At 38.5% G+C, this 13,333-nt stretch overlaps 1 protein-coding gene across 1 annotated transcript; it reads right to left on the bottom strand.

Moving 5' to 3' along the window:
- Positions 1-2,814: 2,814 nt before the first annotated feature.
- pcdh8 (protocadherin 8) lies at positions 2,815-12,875 on the bottom strand. Its single transcript, XM_056240900.1, has 4 exons — positions 10,245-12,875; positions 10,091-10,161; positions 8,406-8,539; positions 2,815-3,185 (listed from the first exon to the last, which is right to left on the bottom strand). Exons 1-4 carry the CDS (start codon positions 12,564-12,566, stop codon positions 2,815-2,817), a joined length of 2,898 nt encoding a protein of 965 aa, XP_056096875.1. The 5' UTR covers positions 12,567-12,875.
- Between the last annotated feature and the right edge of the window lie 458 nt (positions 12,876-13,333).

Here is a 13,333-nt window from a genome sequence, read left to right as displayed (position 1 = left end):
TGCATTACTTTTGAGAGAAACTTGGAGGTTCATAAAAATGTTAAAACGAAGATGAAATAATAAATAATTAATAAAAAGTGGGTAAAGAAGTAAAAACAGGGTCAGATTCAGACCTTTCCACCGTTCCTTCACTCATTAAAGACGTGATCAGATACAGCATGGTTTTAGTTGAAAAATATACAGTTATGACTGTTTTATAAGCGTAAACGCTGTGTAGAGTTGTTAATGCATTATCATATTCAGATGGAAATATAAATATGTGGAAGATGTGCACTTATGTTTTACTAAAGACACACAAACTCATAACTGGCGTCTGTGAAAGAAACTGAACTGGATTTGCTGAATTATGAGCATAAAGTCACACATTTATGAGCACAAACTTTATGCTTTCAGGGAGGAAAACATTACAGAAAGAAATGTTATATCAGTTTAACTTGCAGAGTCTGCTCTCAAATGTGATTATTTTTAGATTATTGAATTAAAAAGGAGAAACTCTGTAGATGTGAAGTGTGTAGCTGCACTCGTGTCGAGCTCGATGGAAAACGATAACCCATGTCATATCGATCCTTCACTGTCCTTCATATCCCATTGGAAATCTGTCATTCGGGATGAGCCGACCCGGATCTCCATCCTGTTATTGAAAACATCCCTTCAGGCCAAAGGCAAACGGATGAATCCATTCTTTCTCAAACTCAGTCCATCTTTATTCCTGCTCTGGGAGAAGTGTAATCCTGCATGATGTGTGTACGGAGAAGTCCTGGTGGTTCCCAGTCGCTCGGAAGCGAAACCAGCACACGCCGCCGCTGCTCACATCGCCTCTCTCTCTTTCAGGATTTAGTTGAAGTTGTAAATAAAATAAATATCATTGGACTGGAAAATAATATTTCAATCTTTCTACTTCAAAATGTAAGTTTAATTAAAAGTGTTGATTACTGTTTCTTTGTAGAAAAGGGTTTCAAATGAAATCCTGCATTTTCTCCTCCAGTGCATAAACGTTCTTCTCATCTTGTTTTACAGCACACAGTTAAAAACTCTTAAATCAGGATATCAAGTCGTGTTTTATGATGGAAAATCATTCAAATGAAGTGCGTTTGTGCTTAAAACAAGAATCTGCTAATGGAGAAAAATAATCTTAATTCAAAAGGGAACGAGATCATTTTTCTGACTCCATTGTCAGATATTATAAGCACAAACTCGCTTCGTTTGAATGATTTCCCCCCCATTTTTCAAGTCTTAATATCTTCAGTCACTGTTCTTCTGCAGTAAACGACTCGTGACGCTTGTGTTCATCTTAATCTGTGATGGTGTAATTCTGCACCTGTAAGTGATGTCTATAATCCGTCACACGAGCTCTTTCCCTCCACTAATGCCTGCTCTTTATAAGCCTCCTCCTCATCCTCATGTGATGAAGAGTCCTGTAATCCCGGCCGTGTGTTCGGGCCTGAAGCCCGGATGGTCACATGACTCCAGCTAATCAGCTCAGACACAAACACTTACAACACCTTTATTTGGGTCACCGAGGTGAGACATTACACACAAGTATATACAGCACAACTTTAGAAGCCTCGTTTAAACAACCGAAGACGATCACATATACATATAGAAGAGAAGCAGCTTTTGTTGAGAGAGAGATACTTAATCAGAGTCTGTGTGCATATATTTAAACACATTTTTACTGTAAACTACTTTAGAAGAAAATATAAATATGTGGGAAGGGAATAAACAGCATCAAATTCACTTTTTTGTTTTAGTAAAGATATACAAACTCATAGCTAACAACATCTATGATGGAACTGGATTTACTCCTTTCCTGAATTAAGTCCATCAGGGGCACAAAAACAGTTTTCAGTGAGAAAAACATATACAGAATATGCAAATATGTACAACAAATATATACATTTAACTTTCACGGGCTGTTCTTAAAAAATATTTTCTTAAATAAAAATAAATAAAAAAACGCTTCGATTTGAATTACAGTAAACCAGCAAAACCTGTTCTTGTTTTCCAGCACAAATATATAAATATTCTTAAATCAAGATACATGGTTACACTTTACAATAGAGTTCATTAGTGAACATGAACTGAGAATGAGCAATACTTCTACAGCACTTATCAATCTTAGTTCATATTAATTTTAACATTTACTGATACATTATCAAAGGTTGTAGTTGTTAACATTAGTTACTGTGAACTAACATGACCAGCTGTATTTTTTATTAACTAACATTAATAAAGATTAATAAATACAGTAACAAATGTATTGCTGATGGTTATGAACTAATGCGAACTAATGAACCTTACTGTAGTGTTACCAGACACATTTACTGAAGAAGATATTAAGAAAAACTGATCAAAATGAAGTGAGTTTGAGCTTAAAACTAGAACTAATATCAGCCACAGGAGTCCGAAATAATCTTGTTTTCCCTTTGAATTACGTTTATTTTTCAGACTCCATTAGCAGATATTTGTTCTAGTTTTAAGCACAAACTCATTTTGATCAGTTTTTCTTAATATCCTCAGTTATTTGCTTCTCAGTTATCTTGATTTCTGAATGTTGAGGTGTTTGTGCTGGAAAGCGAGACAGAAACACTGAGGGAGAGCAGGATTTTCTCAGCGTACTGAAAGGGTTTTCCTCAGTGAATCGGATCGGATGAAGCGGGACGATGTCTAGAAGCTGGTGGCGACTTCAGTCTGCGCCTGCGCCCGTGTCAGCGCCTGCGTCTGCGCCTGCGCCTGGTCCCCAGGCCCGCCTCTCCTGATGGGCCGAGTACAAGGGCAGAGTCCCGGTGCGGGAGAACGTCTGCGCCTGCGTCTCTAAAAGCTGGTGGCGACTTCAGTCTGCGCCTGCGTCTGCGTCTGCGCCTGCGTCTGCGTCTGCGCCCGTGTCAGCGTCTGCGCCCGTGTCAGCGTCTGCGCCTGGTCCCCAGACACGCTCCGCCTCTCCTGATGGGCCGAGTACGAGGGCAGAGTCCCGGTGCGGGAGAACGTCTGCATGCTCCGGTTCTGCATGTTCCCCGGGCCTTCGTTCCAGCGCCGGGCAGAGAGGTGTGTGTTGAGGTGTGTGTTGAGGTGATGAGTGGTGTGGTAAAGAGGTGTGTGTGAGAAGCCGATGGTGTATGCGCTGCCGGGGGGGGCGAGTGTGTGACGGGTCTGTATTACACCACTCCTCCAGTCTCCAAACGACCCTGAAACAGGACACGCATTACATGCACTGCTTTTATGCATATTTCAAATCTCACATAATTTGGTAGTAAAGCAAGTAAATTTATCTCGTTTTAAGTCGAGACACATTTATTTATACAGCGCTTTTTACAACACAGAGTGTTTCAGAGCAGCTTTACAGAGACAACAGGAAAATAATGTTTGTTTCCAGAAGAGAATAGCGTCACAGTCCAGCTTAAGTATGTTCAGAGATGCTTCATTTCTGTTGTAAAAAAGTTATTAATTTAGTTCATTTATATATATAGCCGCTCTGGAGAAAACCGTGATGTCATCGTCCAGCTCTCATATAATGCTGCCCATGCAGGAGATCAATAATATTGTTGAATATTACAGTTTTTCTCGATTGCTTAAACACATTTCTTGAAACTATGCCTCGTATTCTCAAAACAGTAAACACAAATCCATAACGTCTCACCCAATTCCCCAAACATCCTATTTTCAGGTCAAAATGAAGCTCTACACTCAAAACCATTCACTCTTGCTGAAAAACCAAACTTTGCCCTCAGACAGGACACACAAGCCCTCAAAAATACACACACTACAACATAGTCTTACACACTGGTGCTATAAATTCAAAACAACATTTCCAAAACTGGTAAGTCATGTTGCTTGTGGTCCATCCATCTTTTTTTTTTTACTCGCTTCTACTCAAGATGTGTGTGAGCATCATATGACAGTAAAAGAGCACACACAAACCTTATTCAAATATGGAATTGTATTGGAATGGTAAAGAGTGTTGGTACATGCCTCCACTCAAGGATACAATATGATGAACAAGTCTAAGAATGTTCCACATATGGTTGAAATACCATCATTGGCCTAGAAAGATAACATTCTGGGAGTCAAGATAAAGGAGAAAGGATGCCCTCCCTTCACTGTCACACTCTGCAGCCACTCTGTGTGACTGTACGACTGCTGGCCTTTTCTGGCAAGAACATAAACCTCATCAAAGACAATTGGAAATGTTTGTCTCTTATTCAGTGATAGAAATCTGTTTGCCACCACACCTCCCTGAAGGATCTGATGATGGTGAAGCGACGTTCAGGCGACGGTGAAGCGACTCAAATTTGTCTGTACTCGTTGCCCAGCCTCCCTCATAGTCATACCATGGACAACATGGCCAACTAAAGTGGCTTGAATTTAATCCGAGACTGCTTGTCTTCTTGCCCTTGCCCTTCCTCATCCTCTTCCTCCTCCTCCTCTTCCTCCTCCTCCTCCTCCTCTTCCTCCTCCTCCTCCTCCTCCTCCTCTTCCTCCTCCTCTTCCTCCTCCTCCTCCTCCTCTCCCTCCTCGACCTATTGCTTACTGTAATTTCTCTGTGGATCCATTGTTCCAAAACTCAGTAAACTGATTTTTATCTTTTATAAAAGATTGTATAACCTTTTATCTATCTATTGAAGGATCTGACTGATGTGTGTTCAATTTTGACTCTTAGTGTTTCCACCTGGGTAATTGTGTGCTAACTGAGCTGAAGCTGAGCTGACTTGAGTGAACAATTTTGAATGCTAGTGCTTTCTAAATGACCACGTGGTGTAGGCAATGAGAAATGAAGGGATTTGTGTGTAGAGTTTTGCTGTGACAGTTCAGCAAATCTGACTAATGTGTCAAAACAAGGGAATAGTGTTCATAGTTCAGTGAAATGGGTGTGCTTTTTGATAAATGGCATTATGGTTTTGAAATTTTAGTTCAAAAGCCTGGTTATAGTGTTTAAGCAATCGAGAAAAACTGTAAATATCCCCAACTAAGCAAGCCAGGGGACATTAAGTGTAAATCTCAAGGGAATACTGATGAGGATCTCAAGGGAACCAGTGACGCCTCATAACCAGCTCCCATAAACTAACATTAACAAGCAATGCATTTGTCAGTATTTATTCATCTTTGCTAGCATTCCCATGAAGTTATGAAAACAAAATTTCTGAATGTTCTCAGAATGTCCTTTTTTTTTAATGTCTAAAACTTTTTTCTTGGTTATATGAATGTTAAGAGAACATTCAATTGTATCATTATTCAGACATTATGAGATCATTACTTTAGAATGTTCTCTGAACGTTACTTTAGAATGTTCTCTGAACGTTACTTTAGAATGTTCTCTGAACGTTACTTTAGAATGTTCTCTGAATGTTACTTTAGAATGTTCTCTGAACGTTACTTTAGAATGTTCTCTGAACGTTACTTTAGAATGTTCTCTGAATGTTACTTTAGAATGTTCTCTGAATGTTACTTTTTAAAGTTCTCTGAATGTTACTTTAGAATGTTCTCTCAATGTTACTTTAGAATGTTTTCTGAATGTTACTTTTAAAGTTCTCTGAATGTTACTTTAGAATATTCTCTGAATGTTACTTTAGAATGTTCTCTGAATGTTACTTTAGAATGTTCTCTGAATGTTTCTTTAGAATGTATTCTGAATGTTACTTTAGAATGTTCTCTGAATGTTACTTTTAAAGTTCTCTGAATGTTACTTTAGAATGTTCTCTGAACGTTACTTTAGAATGTTCTCTGAATGTTTCTTTAGAATGTATTCTGAATGTTACTTTAGAATGTTCTCTGAATGTTACTTTTAAAGTTCTCTGAATGTTACTTTTAAAGTTCTCTGAATGTTACTTTAGAATATTCTCTGAATGTTACTTTAGAATATTCTCTGAATGTTACTTTAGAATATTCTCTGAATGTTACTTTAGAATATTCTCTGAATGTTACTTTAGAATATTCTCTGAATGTTACTTTAGAATGTTCTATGAATGTTACTTTAGAATGTTCTCTGAACGTTACTTTAGAATGTATTCTGAATGTTACTTTAGAATGTTCTCTGAATGTTACTTTAGAATGTTCTCTGAATGTTACTTTAGAATGTTCCTTTAGAATGTTCTCTGAATGTTACTTTTGAATGTTCTCTGATTTTTACTTTAGAATGTTCTCTTAATGTTACTTTAGAATATTCTCTGAATGTTACTTTAGAATGTTCCTTTAGAATGTTCTCTGAACGTTACTTTAGAATGTTCTCTGAATGTTACTTTAGAATGTTCTCTGAATGTTACTTTAGAATGTTCTCTGAATGTTACTTTAGAATGTTCTCTGAATGTTACTTTAGAATGTTCTCTGAATGTTACTTTTTAAAGTTCTCTGAATGTTACTTTAGAATGTTCTCTGAACGTTACTTTAGAATGTTCTCTGAACGTTACTTTAGAATGTTCTCTGAATGTTACTTTAGAATGTTCTCTGAATGTTACTTTAGAATGTTCTCTGAATGTTACTTTAGAATGTTCTCTGAATGTTACTTTTTAAAGTTCTCTGAATGTTACTTTAGAATGTTCTCTGAATGTTACTTTTGAATGTTCTCTGAATGTTACTTTTTAAAGTTCTCTGAATGTTACTTTAGAATGTTCTCTGAACGTTACTTTAGAATGTTCTCTGAATGTTACTTTAGAATGTTCTCTGAATGTTACTTTAGAATGTTCTCTGAATGTTACTTTTAAAGTTCTCTGAATGTTACTTTAGAATATTCTCTGAATGTTACTTTAGAATGTTCTCTGAATGTTACTTTAGAATGTTCTCTGAACGTTACTCTAGAATGTTCTCTGAACGTTACTTTAGAATGTTCTCTGAATGTTTCTTTAGAATGTATTCTGAATGTTACTTTAGAATGTTCTCTGAATGTTACTTTTTAAAGTTCTCTGAATGTTACTTTAGAATACTCTCTGAATGTTACTTTAGAATATTCTCTGAATGTTACTTTAGAATATTCTCTGAATGTTACTTTAGAATATTCTCTGAATGTTACTTTAGAATGTTCTATGAATGTTACTTTAGAATGTTCTCTGAACGTTACTTTAGAATGTTCTCTGAATGTTTCTTTAGAATGTATTCTGAATGTTACTTTAGAATGTTCTCTGAATGTTACTTTAGAATGTTCTCTGAATGTTACTTTAGAATGTTCTCTGAATGTTACTTTTGAATGTTCTCTGATTGTTACTTTAGAATGTTCTCTTAATGTTACTTTAGAATATTCTCTGAATGTTACTTTAGAATGTTCCTTTAGAATGTTCTCTGAACGTTACTTTAGAATGTTCTCTGAACGTTACTTTAGAATGTTCTCTGAACGTTACTTTAGAATGTTCTCTGAATGTTACTTTAGAATGTTCTCTGAATGTCACTTTAGAATGTTCTCTGAATGTTACTTTTTAAAGTTCTCTGAATGTTACTTTTTAAAGTTCTCTGAATGTTACTTTAGAATGTTCTCTGAATGTTACTTTTTAAGTTCTCTGAATGTTACTTTAGAATGTTCTCTGAATGTTACTTTAGAATATTCTCTGAATGTTACTTTAGAATATTCTCTGAATGTTACTTTAGAATGTTCTCTGAATGTTACTTTAGAATGTTCTCTGAATGTTACTTTAGAATGTTCTCTGAATGTTACTTTAGAATGTTCTCTGAATGTTACTTTAGGATGTTCTCTGAATGTTACTTTAGAATGTTCTCTGAATGTTACTTTAGAATGTTCTCTGAATGTTACTTTAGAATGTTCTCTGAATGTTACTTTAGAATGTTCTCTGAATGTTACTTTAGAATGTTCTCTGAATGTTACTTTAGAATGTTCTCTGAATGTTACTTTAGAATGTTCTCTGAATGTTACTTTTTAAAGTTCTCTGAATGTTACTTTAGAATGTTCTCTGAACGTTACTTTAGAATGTTCTCTGAATGTTACTTTTTAAAATTCTCTGAACGTTACTTTAGAATGTTCTCTGAACGTTACTTTAGAATGTTCTCTGAATGTTACTTTTTAAAGTTCTCTGAATGTTACTTTAGAATGTTCTCTGAACGTTACTTTAGAATGTTCTCTGAATGTTACTTTAGAATGTTCTCTGAACGTTACTTTAGAATGTTCTCTGAACGTTACTTTAGAATGTTCTCTGAACGTTACTTTAGAATGTTCTCTGAATGTTACTTTAGAATGTTCTCTGAATGTTACTTTTTAAAGTTCTCTGAATGTTACTTTAGAATGTTCTCTGAACGTTACTTTAGAATGTTCTCTGAACGTTACTTTAGAATGTTCTCTGAACATTACTTTAGAATGTTCTCTGAACGTTACTTTAGAATGTTCTCTGAATGTTACTTTTTAAAGTTCTCTGAATGTTACGAGATGAAGCCTTGTAAAGCCTGATAAAGCTGTTAGAGACGCCACACACCTCTGGCCATCGGCTGGAAGGTGGTCAAGCTTCTCCTCAGAGCCGCTCCGCTGGAGTCAGAGTCGCTGTCGTTACAGTCACTGTCTCCTTTCCCACTGTCCTTCACGCTCAGCTGATCTGTGGTGCTGGCGCCGCTGTCAATGCAATCACATCTGATTATTGATATTCCATCGCAGAACAAAATACCATATTCACTGGCACGTGACTAATCCGCCAGCGTTCATGACCTACTGTACAAGAGAGGCTAAACCCTGACCAGAGAAAAAGTCATGCATGTACATACTGAACAAACACCTTTATATGTGTCAGTTACGACCAAAGGTGATGTTGGTTTCAAAAACACAGCGGGCCTAAAAGTTTTTAAATAAACAAGTTTGAAAAGTTATAGAAAAGCTATAGCGCAGTATAAAGAGATATGCCAGGTGCATAATTTCTTGGTAACTTATTAAGTGTAACTAAATTAGTGTCTGTGATCACATGACTTTGTACAGACGGTCAGATTCATATTCATTCTTGAATTAAATGTTCATTTGTCACTCAAATTATTATGCATATGATATACGCTACCAGTCAAAAGTTTTGGATCGTGATATTTATAATGTTTCTGAGAGAGTCTCTTCTGCTCAGCAAAGCTGCATTTATTTGATGAAAAATACAGTAAAACAGTGTAATATTACTCCAGTGTAAATCAGCTGTTCTCTATGTGAATATATAGTAAAGTGTAATTTATTCCTGTGATCAAAGCTGAATTTTCAGCATCATTACTCCAGTCTTCAGTGTCACATGATCCTTCAGAAATCACTCTAATATGAGGATCTGATGCTCAAGACACATTTATGATTATTGTCAGTGTGGAAAACAGTTCATATTTTTGTAAAAACCATCATACATTTTATTCTTTGATGAATATAGAGTTCAAAAGAACAGCATTTATTTGCAATGAAATCTTTTGTAACATTATAAATGTCACTGATCAATTTAATGCATCCTTGATGAATAAAAGTATTGATTTCTTTTTATTAATTTCCCCCAAAAAATAAATAAGAATTCTTACTGACCACAAACATGTTTTGGTCATGTTACAAAAGCTTCTATTTCAGATAAATGTTGTTCTTTTGAACTTTCTATTAATCAAAGAATCATGAAATAAAATGTAAATAACTGTTTTGAACACTGATAATAATCATAAATGTGTCTTGAGCATCAGATCCTCATATTAGAGTGATTTCTGAAGGATCATGTGACACTGAAGACTGGAGTAATGATGCTGAAAATTCAGCTTTGATCACAGGAATAAATTACACTTTACTATATATTCACATAGAAAACAGCTGATTTACACTGGAGTAATATTACACTGTTTTACTGTATTTATGATCAGATAATCGCAGCTTTGGTGAGCAGAAGAGACTCTCAGAAACATTGAAAAATCTCACCGATCCACAAATTTTGACTGGTGGTGAAATTTGAATATAATTGTTTTTAATTTAAAAACAGTAATTATAATGATAATTGTATTCTTTTATTTTATTTTATTATTAAATCAGAAAAATGCTAAATAAATGCATTTTCACTAATAGTCTCAAACTTTTGGCCCTTATTGTACCTATAATTATTAAATTATTGTCAAGCAATTATCCAGATAGGCAAATGCAGTAAAAATCAACAACTAAAATCCTTCTTACCTCCTTTGCAGACAGTATTTTTCATCTTGCCATAAGAATGTTTGTTCGAAAGGTTTGCATGGCAGGAACAGCTATTAACACAAAAGCTTAGAGTTTATATTCTGACTTTGAAATGTGCATCAAAACTACAGGATGTTCAGCAGAAATCACTCACCTTTTCCTCAAAGTCCAGGCTCTTGTCTTCATACAGACAGGGTTGCATGGATTCGCTCTCGTTCCTGAGGAAAGCGTTAGCGCCGTTGTAAACGTTAGAGCCGGTGTTGTTGCTCTTGGACAGTGGAGTGGATCCGTACAGGCCGTCTCTCCCGAAGCTCCTCCGCCGGCGTTTGATCGCACAGCTAACGGTGATCACGCTAATGGCTCCCAGTAACAACACACAGCATCCAGCGAAACCAGCGATTAGCAGTGTCCACACGTCGAACTCCACAGTCTCGTCGTCCTTCGATCGGAGTAGAATAACCACCTGATCTTCTTGAGCTCCAGTGTCTGTGACCACGAAACGCACGGATGCTAAGCTAGTCAGCGGCTCTCGACCACCGTCAACCACAGAAACTGTAATTTGCAGGACGTCTCCACATGATGAAGAAAGTCGACGTTTTAAAACGATCTCGCCAGTGTTTTTATCAACGGAAAAAAGTTGATTTTCGTCTTCTAGGATGTGAAACCTGAGCTCGCTGTTGGCGCCGCTGTCGTCGTCTTTAGCGGTCACTCGTAGTGCTAAATAGCCGGCCTGAGCGTTAAAGGGAATCGGGATTTCAGCAGAATCATTCTGTAACACTGGATACGTAAAATACGGAAAGTTATCGTTCTCGTCAACCACGCGGATTTGTATTAAAGTCGTGCTTGATAGCGGCGGGAAACCTTTATCGCTAGCTTTGACTGCGAACTCGACTTCTCTCAGAGTCTCGAAGTTGAAGGATCTGAGCGTGTATAAAGATCCCGAGTGCGGATCCACGGACACGAAGGTAGACATCGGAGAACCATCCGGCGCTTTGCTGTCGATCAAACTGTAGAAAACCTTTCCGTTCTTCCCGACGTCGAGATCCCGCGCCACAACCGTGGTCATGTACGATCCGGGAATGTTGTTTTCAATCACAGAGACGTCGTACGAGGCTTTACTGAACATGGGAGCGTTGTCGTTCTCGTCAGTGATGCGTATCGTATAATGCTTGACGGTTTTAAACGGTGGCGTTCCCAGATCTTCGGAGATCACAGTGAGGTTGTATTCTGGAATGGCTTCCCGGTCTAAAGTCGTGGTCGTAACGATCATGAAGGTGTCGCTGTACGCTTGCGTTAGCTTGAAATGCTCGTGTCCTTGTAAAGTTGTGCGCACGTATCCGTTCGGACCCGAGTCTCCGTCGGATGTGCTAATCAACGCCACGAAACTCTCCTCCGCCGCGGCTTCGGTTATAAACGCCACTCCGTCGCTAGTGGAAGTCATCGGTTTAATGCTAATCTCCGGCGCGTTATCGTTCACGTCTAGGATGTCGACGATTGCTCGGCATGTCGATGAAATGGAATTGCTTCCCAAATCCGAAGCTTGAATGTGCAACTCGTAGGATTTCTTGCTCTCGTAGTCGACTGTGTCTCTGAGAGTCACTTCTCCTGAGATCAGATCGATCTGGAAAACACGCGTGACGTCAGTCGGCGAGCCCTCCACGAACCCGTACACGACTTCTCCGTTGATCCCGGCGTCGGGGTCGAAGGCGTGCACCTTCAGCACTCGGGATCCCACGGGAGCGTCTTCGCTGAGCTCCACTTTAAGCGAGTTGTGCTCGAACGTCGGGCTGTTGTCGTTAGAGTCCAGAACTCGTATGTAAACGGTGGTTTCGCCGGATTTGGCCGGACTCCCGCCGTCGGTCGCCGTGACCTCGATCGTGTAAAACTCTTCCGTCTCCCGATCGAGCGCTTTAATCAGCACGAGCTCGGCTGACTTCGCCCCGTCCTCACGAGTGCTGACCTCGACCACGAAATTGTTAGTGTGTGAAATATAGTAGCTCTGAACGTAGTTGTCTCCGACATCGAGATCCACGGCGACGTCCAGAGGGAAACGCGAGTTTAGCGGCGAATCTTCCGATACGTCCAAATGCGTTTCGTTGCGTGTGAACCGGGGCGAGTGGTCGTTAATGTCTTTGACCTCGATCTCGACGTGGATGAGCTGAAATTTCTCCTTCGAAAAGGCGACGACGTCAAACGTTACGAGGCACTGTGGGGATCGGTGACACAGCTGCTCTCGGTCGATGACCTCTCCCACCGTTAGAAGCCCGTCGGCTTTCCTCATGTGGATTATGGAGTTCGTCTTCTGGATGAACTTGAATGACGTCTCGGGATCCTCTTCTGGATCTATTTTCAAGTCTTGGGAAAGGTTTCCGATCTCTGTGCCTGGAGCATCTTCCTCAAATGTAAAGTACTTTGTTGTTGTGCAGAAGCCGTTGCAAATCATGCAGAGAAGCGTGAAGTAAGAGAAGAACTTCATGTCTGCAAACGCCAAACAAAAATCCGTGACTATTTCAGAAATAGTCCTAAAAAGACTGTTTTAATTAATTAGACTATTTCTTAAAAAGAAAAGCGAGAATAAAAGTGTCCGTCGTGATCTTCACTCCTGCTTGACTCTGGAGTTTCCAGCTCACACCTATCACATATAGGTCATGGTTTATGCAAATGAGCCCATCTGCTGACCAATGAGCACTGGTCCTCCCAGAAGCCCCGCCTCTGGCTCTCGATTGGCTCACAGCTGTTTCACACCCTCCTGTGGGAGACGCTAATACACAACACTATTGTCCCAGTCAAAGCTTTACACACACTTCACTGAGTTTGATCTGTGGGATTCTGCTTAATTTTATTTGAAGACAGACAAGCTAAAACTTTACTTTAAAAAATGTTTCTAGTTATTTAACATGTGAGATGCTACTAAAATACAATATCTAAAAATAAACTGAACACACACACACACACACTAACCCGACCACTAAACCTACCCATCACACACACACACACACAAACCCGACCATTAAACCTACCCATCACACACACACACACACACACACACACACAAACCCGACCATTAAACCTACCCATCACCAAACACACACACACACACACACTAACCTGACCCCTATACCAAGCCATCACACACACACACACACACACACACACTAACCTGACCCCTATACAAAGCCATCCCACACAACTTTCTGCATTTTTACATTTTTTAAAAACCTTTAATTACTTTATTTTTATAGC

Source organism: Rhinichthys klamathensis, unplaced genomic scaffold (assembly GCF_029890125.1).
Source record: "Rhinichthys klamathensis goyatoka isolate OS25496 unplaced genomic scaffold, OSU_Roscu_1.1 h1tg000618l_1, whole genome shotgun sequence".
Lineage (NCBI taxonomy): Eukaryota > Metazoa > Chordata > Actinopteri > Cypriniformes > Leuciscidae > Rhinichthys > Rhinichthys klamathensis.
This window is presented reverse-complemented; position numbering and strand designations above follow the sequence as displayed.

Bases quoted from the DNA above. Each gene is read 5' to 3' on its own strand.
- pcdh8 (XM_056240900.1), bottom strand. From the start codon at position 12,566: ATGAAGTTCTTCTCTTACTTCACGCTTCTCTGCATGATTTGCAACGGC. The intron at 10,162-10,244 runs GTGAGTGATTTC...TTGTGTTAATAG, and splicing joins GCCTGGACTTTGAGGAAAAG to CTGTTCCTGCCATGCAAACC. The intron at 8,540-10,090 runs GTAAGAAGGATT...TTGCATTGACAG, and splicing joins AAATACTGTCTGCAAAGGAG to CGGCGCCAGCACCACAGATC.